We start from the raw sequence: 12,309 nt of genomic DNA, 5'->3' as shown, positions 1-12,309 counted from the left end.
TGAACTCAGTTAGAGCTCCAAGAAATAAACATATCCCTCCAGACACCCTCTGCAGTTAGGGGGCCCTAAATGGCTGCTCTGAAGAAAATATGTGAGCCAGAATATATAGTATCAATATATCAGTTTTTCTCCACATGTATGTGATTGTAAAACAAGCAATAAATGTTTCATTGACAAACACGTATATATTTCACTAGTATTTACACAGACGTTTAATTTATATCAGCAGTTGGTTACACATTTTGTAAGACGAATAACAAATACAAACTTTAAAGACCCTTTTAATCTAGAAAACCAGCTGGTATAAAGGTTTCAGAAACATTTAACTTGTTTTACGAAAACTGTTACTGCTGTGCTAGATTTAAAATATACAAAAATAATGTGGATTTCACCAGTAGTGACTCTAATAAGGCTTGGGCTATCTTACACCTTAAACTTATCTGTGGAAACGTCACCTGAATTTGAGGATTTCAAGCCCCTAATAACCATAAAAGCCTCAATATCCTAATGCTTGCAAATGAAAACATATTTCAAAGTATACAGATAATATAACCTGTAATCAATCAATAACATGTTTCTAAACCTCAATGCTCTTTCTTAAACTGAACAAAATGTTCCAAATGAGGTTTAAATGGTACCACAAAGTAAACTAATGAACTCATTTAATTTTACACTCAAAATTTCTATTTATAAAGCCTAAGTTCCTACTCTGCTAACTCTCAACTAACATATCTTGTACTGGATATACCAAGGTCTGTTTTCTGTTAATGTTTCCTATGATAATGTGATGTGTTAATGAACCCATACAACATTACACTTATTGAGATTAAAAAGAAAGTTCCCTGTGTTAATCCAGTTCACTAGATAATACAAAGCTGCTGAAGTACTGTTTCAAACATCTATTATGTTTGAATAACAGTAACATCTTAACTAATTATGTTTACCAGCTAAATGTTACCTCTGTTACATGATGAATTTACTCATTATTTACTCAAGCCACACAAATGTTAGTATTTCTTTTGTACATCTGGCTTATTCTTTTAGCCTTATATTAGTCAATGTTGAAATACCATTTCACAGACATATTACTACAGCACTGGCTTATTCTTTCACAGAAATGTTACTACAACAATTCTATCAGAGACACGTTACTACAATAACGGCTTATTCTATCAGAGACATGTTACTACATTAACTGCTTTTTCTTTCAGAGGCATGTTACTGTAGTAATGGCTTAATCTTTTACAGACATGTTACTACAGTAATGGCTTATTCTTCTAGAGACATGTCACAACAATACTGGCTTATTCTTTTGGAGACATATTACTACAGTAACAACATGATTTTCAAATAAATTGAACCATTTTATTCAGGTACCTAATGTATTACAGTAAAGGTTAAAATTACTTAAACTACTGTACTTTTAAAAATTATTTTAATATAACTTTTATGTTAGATATAACTTTACATACTGGAACATGTACATACTGATTCACACACATACTGCTACATGTGCATACTGATTCACACACATACTGCTACATGTGCATACTGATTCACACACATACTGCTACATGTGCATACTGAATCACACACATACTGCTACATGTGCATACTAATTCACACACATACTGCTACATGTACATACTGATTCACATACATACTGGAACATGTACATACTGATTCACACATACTGGAACATGTACATACTGATTCACACACATACTGCTACATGTGCATACTGATTCACACACATACTACTACATGTGCATACTGATTCACACACATACTGCTACATGTGCATACTGATTCACACACATACTGCTACATGTACATACTGATTCACACATACTGGAACATGTACATACTGATTCACACACATACTGCTACATGTACATACTGATTCACATACATACTGGAACATGTACATACTGATTCATACACATACTGGAACATGTACATACTGATTCACACACAAACTGGAACATGTACATACTGATTCACACACATACTACTACATGTACATACTGATTCACACACATACTGGAACATGTACATACTGATTCATACACATACTGGCACATGTACATACTGATTCACACACATACTGGAACATGTACATACTGATTCATACACATACTGGAACATGTACATACTGATTCACACACATACTGGAACATGTACATACTGATTCACATACATACTGGAACATGTACATACTGGTTCACATACATACTGGAACATGTACATACTGGTTCACATACATACTGGAACATGTACATACTGGTTCACATACATACTGGAACATGTACATACTGATTCACACACATACTGGAACATGTACATACTGGTTCACATACATACTGGAACATGTACATACTGATTCACACACATACTGCTACATGTACATGCTGGTTCATATACATACTGGTACATGTACATGCTGGTTCACATACATACTGCTACATGTACATGCTGGTTCACATACACACTGCTACATGTACATGCTGGTTCATATACATACTGGTACATGTACATGCTGGTTCATATACATACTGGTACATGTACATGCTGGTTCACATACATACTGCTACATGTACATGCTGGTTCATATACATACTGGAACATGTACATACTGATTCACACACATACTGCTACATGTACACACTGGTACATGTACATGCTGGTTCATATACATACTGGTACATGTACATGCTGGTTCATATACACACTGGTACATGTACATGCTGGTTCATATATATACTGCTACATGTACATGCTGGTTCATATACATACTGGTACATGTACATGCTGGTTCATATATATACTGCTACATGTACATGCTGGTTCATATTATACATACTGGAACATGTACATACTGGTTCAATACATGCTGGTTTATATACATACTGGTACATGTACATACTGGTTCATATACATATTGGTACATGTACATACTGGTTCACATACATACTGTGCGTTATGTACATACTGGTTCACATACATACTAGTGCATGTACATACTAGTTCACATACATACTAGTTAGTGCCTGTACATACTGGTTCACATACATACTAGTGCCTGTACATACTGGTTCACATACATACTAGTGCCTGTACATACTGGTTCACATACATACTAGTGCCTGTACATACTGGTTCACATACATACTAGTGCCTGTACATACTGTTTCATATACATACTAGTACGTGTACATACTGGTTCACACACATACTGGAACATGTACATACTGGTTCACATACATACTGGAACATGTACATACTGATTCACACACATACTGCTACATGTACATTCTGGTTCATATACATACTGGTACATGTACATGCTGGTTCACATACATACTGCTACATGTACATGCTGGTTCACATACATACTGCTACATGTACATTCTGGTTCATATACATACTGGTACATGTACATTCTGGTTCATATACATACTGCTACATGTACATGCTGGTTCATATACATACTGGAACATGTACATACTGATTCACACACATACTGCTACATGTACACACTGGTACATGTACATGCTGGTTCATATACATACTGGTACATGTACATGCTGGTTCATATATATACTGCTACATGTACATGCTGGTTCATATACATACTGGTACATGTACATGCTGGTTCATATATATACTGCTACATGTACATGCTGGTTCATATTATACATACTGGAACATGTACATACTGGTTCAATACATGCTGGTTTATATACATACTGGTACATGTACATACTGGTTCATATACATATTGGTACATGTACATACTGGTTCACATACATACTAGTGCCTGTACATACTGGTTCACATACATACTAGTGCCTGTACATACTGGTTCACATACATACTAGTGCCTGTACATACTGTTTCATATACATACTAGTACGTGTACATACTGGTTCACACACATACTGGAACATGTACATACTGGTTCACATACATACTGGAACATGTACATACTGATTCACACACATACTGCTACATGTACATTCTGGTTCATATACATACTGGTACATGTACATGCTGGTTCACATACATACTGCTACATGTACATGCTGGTTCACATACATACTGCTACATGTACATGCTGGTTCATATACATACTGCTACATGTACATGCTGGTTCACATACATACTGCTACATGTACATGCTGGTTCACATACATACTGCTACATGTACATGCTGGTTCACATACATACTGCTACATGTACATGCTGGTTCATATACATACTGGAACATGTACATACTGATTCACACATATGCTACATGTACACACTGGTTGTGTACATGCTGGTTCATATACATACTGGTACATGTACATGCTGGTTCATATATATACTGCTACATGTACATGCTGGTTCATATACATACTGCTACATGTACATGCTGGTTCATATACATACTGGAACATGTACATACTGATTCACACACATACTGCTACATGTACACACTGGTACATGTACATGCTGGTTCATATACATACTGGTACATGTACATGCTGGTTCACATACATACTGCTACATGTACATGCTGGTTCACATACATACTGCTACATGTACATGCTGGTTCATATACATACTGCTACATGTACATGCTGGTTCACATACATACTGCTACATGTACATGCTGGTTCACATACATACTGCTACATGTACATGCTGGTTCACATACATACTGCTACATGTACATGCTGGTTCATATACATACTGGAACATGTACATACTGAGTTCACACACATACTGCTACATGTACACACTGGTACATGTACATGCTGGTTCATATACATACTGGTACATGTACATGCTGGTTCATATATATACTGCTACATGTACATGCTGGTTCATATACATACTGGTACATGTACATGCTGGTTCATATATATACTGCTACATGTACATGCTGGTTCATATTATACATACTGGAACATGTACATACTGGTTCAATACATGCTGGTTTATATACATACTGGTACATGTACATACTGGTTCATATACATATTGGTACATGTACATACTGGTTCACATACATACTAGTACGTGTACATACTGGTTCACATACATACTAGTGCATGTACATACTAGTTCACATACATACTAGTTAGTGCCTGTACATACTGGTTCACATACATACTAGTGCCTGTACATACTGTTTCATATACATACTAGTACGTGTACATACTGTTTCATATACATGCTAGTACGTGTACATACTGTTTCATATACACACTAGTACGTGTACATACTGTTTTATATACATGCTAGTACATGTACATACTTTCATATGACACTAGTTCATATACATACTAGTAAGTGTACTTATTGGTTCATATACATGCTAGTACATGTACAAACTGGTTCACATACATGCTAGTACATATACAAACTGGTTCATATACATACTGATACATGTACATACTGGTTCATATACATACTTGTACATGTACATTCAAAATGTATTTATTTAGTATAATCCTTTACGATTAAGAATAGAAACATTCATGATTTTTCAAAACACAATATATATATATATATATCCAAATTTGTGTAATACTGGATACAAGATTAACTTTCAAAATTTAAAAACACATCTTAAATACATTACTATTTTTAATAACAGTTCTAATAGGTCATATCCCACTTCACTATCTAAATGGCTGTCTATCAACTAGAAGTACACAGGTGTTGCACAGGATTGTCGCATGTGCAATTCAGTTAAACTACATACGTGACCTGTACCAGAAAATATCAGATTAAGCTCAGTGTGTCACTGTGCCATGTTTGTGCTGTTGTTTGCTTTTGTAGTCCCTCATACCCAGCTAAATATTTAGTAAATGTTATTTGTTATAATGTGTGAGGATGAAACTGATGCCCTAGAACTGAAAAGCCTGAAGTCCTAAGCAGGTGGCCTCTGACCTCAGCATTGCACAGTTTCCAACATACAAACAAGGCTCATTCTGTAAAATACAAACACATTTATGTGAATATTCTAAAACTGTCAATATACAACACAAATCTCAAGTCCACGAATACAAATTATACTCTGACCATACTCAACCCTATAATACAAGTTGTACTCTGATCATCCTTCAATCAACCAATCACAAACATAAATTCATAACTATATACAACTTATACAATAAACACATATACCTGCTTAAAATAAAGCTAAGGCAGAAAATACACTTAAATATATTTTAATTAAAGTATTCAAACTATATAGTCAACATTATACATTATAAAAGTCTGAACACAAACTAATTTTTGTGTTCTACAAAAGTAATCTACATATGTTTGATAAGAGTTTAACCTTCTGTGTTTATATGTAACATAGAAAGTTTATAACATGGAAAAATAACTCTCCTACATCTTGTGATTACGGTTCATCTAAATCAGTTTCTTTGTGACTTTTCTACTAGTTTTTTAACCTGGAGAAATTCATTGCCAGAACCACCCAGTAACTGCAAATTATTTGAGTCTCTCTGTGGCTTAAAAATGTGTTGATATAATTTTGAAGCCACCTGTATAGTTCTTGATGGAGAAGATATTAAATAAATAATAATATATACTGTACAACTTATTGGATGGTAAGAAGTATGTGCATAATGCTAATCCATATGTAACAAACATTTATTGTAATGTTACTATTCAATTAATTGACATATACATTGAACTAGTGTCAGATAAAATAATTAATCAAAATCATTATTAAACCAATTAATTTCCTGAAGATAATCTGTTAACTGAAATTAGTGTTTTTGATTAATACTGTTTTCAATCATTTCAACTACCCAATTTTCACAAGAGAATAATCAATATAATTGGTTTATAAGCTCAACAATTAATCAACTATCAAATTTCATTATTTCCCCAACTCTACAATAATTCTCAAAAGACTCATTTTCAAATTTACTGACTATCTGTGTCAAGTTCAGAGGATCTATCAGAGAGAAGAATGGAACTTATACAAGACATAAAAAACACTTTTTGAAAAATAAAGTATTCAAGTATATATAATGTCAATTCAATCATTAATATGTCCCCTTCTTTTACTGTCACATCTGTTCAGATTACTGTTTAAAAACAGACCAGAAAATAAGTTTCTGACAGACTATTTTTAAAGTTTTCTAGGAAAACCTAGTTTGGTTTAAAGGATGAGATAGACCAAGAGCTCCATAATAACTATGTTTAAAAATGTAAAGTGGTATTATGTGTATGAGTCATGTTAAGTTTATAATGTGATTCTACTACTTGAGCATCATATAAGCAGGGACTTTGTATACATACAAATCAAAACAATCATAGAATACTGACATCGAAGAGCAATATTACCCTTCAAGGCTATTTTTACATCTCGCACTCCTCACGACAACTAAATCCTTAAGGTAATCCTCATCCCAACCTCTCTCTGAAATAATCTTGTAAAATGAAAAAAGATAATCTCCTCTCTCTTTTCTCAAAAGGAAATACTAAGATAACCCATCCATCTTTGGAACCATCCCAGAAAATCAATATCCATTCTTAGACAAGAAAACTGTAGACATTATTCCAAGTAAGGTGTAACTAGTGATTTCTACAGAGATAACTACCTCTTCAGACTTGTAATCAGTGACATTATAAATATAACTTAAAACCATATATGTCAACAACAAAGGTCTGATTGACTGATTTAGTGACTTGCAAACTGTTATGATAAGATCCTTTTTTCATCTTGCTTTTGAGTGGGCATTCAACATGTGACCCAATTTTTCATAATTCAAATGCGTCACCTTAACTTACTGTAACTAAAGACACGTTTCCTACTATTTCTCCACTTCATCAACTGATCCAAGTCATTCAACACATTAAGACAGCAGTAAATACCTGACAGTTTAATGTAATTAGAAAGCATGAATAACAACAACATACCATTAATGAAATGAAAAAAAGGAAAGACCCAAACACTATTCCATGATATACACTTCAGGTAACAAGGGTTTATTATAACTGAACTAAATGAAACCCCAAACACTAACCCATGACATACTTTACAGGTAACAAAGGTCTAGTGTAACAGAACTACATTAGAGACCCAAACACTTACCCATGATATACTCATTGGGTAACAGAGGACTGGTATAATTGGACTACATTGAAGATGCAAACACTAACCCATAGGATACTCCTTAGGTAACAAAGGTCTAATATAAGTGGACTACATTAAAGACCCAAACACTGACCCATGAAATACTCATTGAGTAACAAGGGACAAGTAGAGTTGGACTATATAAAAGAACCAAACACTTAACCATGAGATAGTCTTCAGATAACAAGGTTCTATTATAACTTCACAACATTAAAGACCTAAACTCTGACAAATGAGATATTCTTCAGATAACAGGGTTCTAGTATAACTGGACTACACTGAAGACTCAAACACTGACCCATGAGTTACTCTTCAGGTAACAAGGTTCTAGTATAACAGGTCTATTCTGAAGGCTCAAACACTGGTGTATGGGATACTCCTTGGGTAAGAAGGGTCTAGTATAAATGGACTACATTAAAGACCAAAACACTGACCCATGAGATACTCTTCAAATAACAGAGGTCTAGTATAACTGTACTACATTAAAGACCCAGACACTGACCCATGATATACTCTTCAGGTAACAGGGGTCTAGTATAACTGGATTACACAGAAAACCCAAACACTAACCCATGATATACTCTTCACATAACACAGGTCTAGTATAACTGGACTACATTGAAGACCCAAACACTGACCCATGATATACTCTTCAGGTAACAGGGGTATAGTATAACTGGATTACACAGAAAACCCAAACACTAACCCATGATATACTCTTCATATAACACAGGTCTAGTATAACTGGACTACATAGAAGACCCAAACACTGACCCATGATATACTCTTCACATAACACAGGTCTAGTATAACTGGACTATATAGAAGACCCAAACACTGACCCATGATATACTCTTCACATAACACAGGTCTAGTATAACTGGACTACATTGAAGACCCAAGCACTGACCCATGATATACTCTTCAGGTAACAGGGGTCTAGTATAACTGGATTACACAGAAAACCCAAACACTAACCCATGATATACTCTTCACATAACACAGGTCTAGTATAACTGGACTACATAGAAGACCCAAACACTGACCCATGATATACTCTTCACATAACACAGGTCTAGTATAACTGGACTATATAGAAGACCCAAACACTGACCCATGATATACTCTTCACATAACACAGGTCTAGTATAACTGGACTACATTGAAGACCCAAGCACTGACCCATGATATACTCTTCAGGTAACAGGGGTCTAGTATAACTGGATTACACAGAAAACCCAAACACTAACCCATGATATACTCTTCACATAACACAGGTCTAGTATAACTGGACTACATAGAAGACCCAAACACTGACCCATGATATAATCTTCACATAACACAGGTCTGGTATAACTGGACTACATTGAAGACCCAAACACTGACCCATAAGATACTCTTCGGGTAACAAGAATCTAGTATAACAGGACTATTCTGAAGACCCAAACACTGGTCTATGGGATACACTTTGGGTAAGAAGGGTCTAGTATAACTAAACTACATTAAAGACACAAACACTGGCCCAATGTATACTCTTCAGATAACATGGGTATAATATAACTGTACTACATTAAAGGCCAAAACACTGACCCATGAGATACTCTTCAAATAACAGAGGTCTAGTATAACTGTACTACATTAAAGACCCAGACACTGACCAATGATATACTTTTCAGGTAACAGGTGTCTAGTATAACCTAACCGTATTAAAGGCTCAACCAATGACCCATGATATACTCTTCAGATAACAGGGGTCTTGTATAACTGAACTATATTAAAGGCTCAATCACTGACCCATGATATATTCTTCAGATAACAGGGGTCTAGTATAACTGGAATATATTAAAGGCTCAACCACTGACCCATGATATACTCTTCAGATAACAGGGGTCTAGTATAACTGGACTACACTGAAGACCCAAACACTGACCCATGAGATACTCTTTGGGTAATAACAAGGGTCTAATTTAATTAGATTAATTTAAAGACCCAAACATTGAACCCTGAGGTACTCCAGTAGTAACAAGGATCTAGTCTATTTAGATTAGATTAACATAGGTTTATATGTTGTCCCATACAATCACCTTACAAGCTAATTAAATATTCTGTAGCCAACCACTATCCATATTATTTTGTTATATCAAATGTTAAGGAGCACGCTATCAAAACCTTGTTAAAAATCTATGTACACCAAGTCTACACATTTCCTATCATCCAGATAACAGATCAGTAGAGTAATAATTCTTGTTAGTGAATCCATGTGGACTTTATTTTATGGTGTCAGATATTTATTTTGTAAGGTTTCTTTTGTAAGACTTTCCATAACTTTCCTCACTACAAAAATAAGACAGCTGGTCCTTAATTTACAGGACCATTTGTATCACCTCTAAAAAAAAAAAAAAGACTACCATAATCAATTATCCAATCATCAATCAGTTATCCAAAGTCCGTTGACTTACCAACAGTGAAAAACAGAAGACTGCATATCTGATCTTTGAGCTGGTCTGTTTTTGAAACCTGTGGAAAAATCACATCTGGTCCTCATGCTGTTTATTTTTATTCTTTTAATATTTCTTATTACCATCATGGAATTAATATCTATGTAATTCAAATGTATTACCATGTTTCCCATAAAATGTTCAGGGTCAGGAATATTGCTGATATATTTTTTTAAGTGTAACAACAGAACATTGAAAAGCTCTGCCATCTTATATTTGGCAACACTAACCTAGTGATCAGCATTCTTTGTGGACCTTATAACCATTCTTACATTTTCCTTACCTTTAAAGCAGATAAAATATCCTTGCCACTTTACACTATCAAAAGTTTTGCACAAGTCATTTTCAATTTCCTAAATTCTTCTTTGATCAAGTCCCCAACTTCCATATAGTTCTGTGAGCATTCCATCCAATCTGTTGATTTAAACTTACAGAATTTAACCCAAACTTCCTCTTTTATGTCTTCAGTAAGTCAGTTCCTTTTCATCTTCTAAGATATTTTTTCTTCTTAGAATTATGCATAACTTGAACTAAAAGCAATTTATTCAAATGTTTCCCAAATCTGTCCCAGCTCACATTTTAATCGACTGTTTTAATTCACTGATTAAATATCTTGTTACATTTTGAAAATTAACAACTAAAAGTTTATACACATATCCATACGTAGCATAAACATCAACCACATTAGGTTTATAATAATTTGTATTTCCTTTCTTTGAAACATAAAATACGTAATGTTTGAAGTGGCAACATATTGTCAAATGTTTAAATTTATTTTAAACTCAAAGGATTGAATAAACTAACTATGAATTATTATAAGAGATCTGTGCTTTATAACAATAAATTGAAAACTTTAATATTATAAATAACAGGTATATGTTTTTGAAGTGTGATTCAAAAATAATATTCTATGAAAGTTGTAGAGTTGTAAGGAATGGTTTAAATTTACAGGAGTGGGAGTGGAACATATAATTATAACTAGTGTTAGCATCAAACTGAATTTTTTTCAAATTCTCTTTGGATAGGTCTTGCAAGAAAACCTGAATTAACCCAGAGTTTTGTTACTGCTCTTATTCATATGCAAGAACTTTCCACTATATGATTTTTTGTTTGTTTAAATAATTGATGAAACTGAAAATATTTTATTATTAATTTTAACATCAAAATAAGCAAGCAATTACTGGACTACTGACGCTATCACTGTCCCCAGTCTAAAGTCCACTCTAAAATCAAGCAAGATTTTAGTGTTACTATTACACCTGTACTTAGCTACTGTTACTAGCAGTAGTAAATAACATTGGTACTACTGACAGTACTTATTACTAATAGTATTAGTAACTGTATCTACATTTAAATTTCAAAATAATCCTGTCACTATAAATAACTACTGCTAGTAGTCAAAACAATAGAGTTAGCATTACTAACTTTTACTTTCACCCTGATGGCTTCTCTGGTATGATAGTTCAGAATCCCAGACATGACAATTGCTAAGAATACTACTAAACGTAAACGAACAAAATTGTTAAATACATAATTTACTATCTATTTTCTGCAGTATAGCGTCGACACTTTCACTACTCATTCATACTAGCACCGGTAATGCGATATTAATAATATATCGGTAGCATGGTAACGAGGTGACGTGTGTTTACTTGTGAA

The 12,309-nt window shown here is 34.0% G+C and overlaps 1 protein-coding gene across 3 annotated transcripts in view; it reads right to left on the bottom strand.

Annotated features, from left to right (window-relative positions):
* The window catches only part of LOC143225397 (TBC1 domain family member 25-like), a 32,255-nt gene extending 19,946 nt beyond the window's left edge, over window positions 1-12,309 (bottom strand). The window contains exons 1-2 of one of the 3 annotated variants that reach the window (XM_076454732.1): window positions 12,076-12,309; window positions 10,612-10,669 (exon numbers count right to left, since the gene is read on the bottom strand). Coding sequence is in view for 1 of the 3 variants with exons in the window: in XM_076454729.1 (XP_076310844.1) it covers window positions 12,076-12,129 (54 nt within the window). In the remaining 2 variants the exon portion in view is untranslated. Of the gene's footprint in view, window positions 1-10,611; window positions 10,670-10,933; window positions 11,214-12,075 lie in introns of those variants that run through there. The other 2 variants (XM_076454729.1, XM_076454734.1) reach the window with 2 other exon arrangements.

The sequence above is a fragment of the Tachypleus tridentatus genome, chromosome 9 (genome assembly GCF_004210375.1).
Source record: "Tachypleus tridentatus isolate NWPU-2018 chromosome 9, ASM421037v1, whole genome shotgun sequence".
NCBI classification, from domain to species: Eukaryota; Metazoa; Arthropoda; class Merostomata; order Xiphosura; family Limulidae; genus Tachypleus; species Tachypleus tridentatus.
Note: the sequence above shows the minus strand (reverse complement) of the source record. Positions and strands in the feature narration are given on the sequence as shown.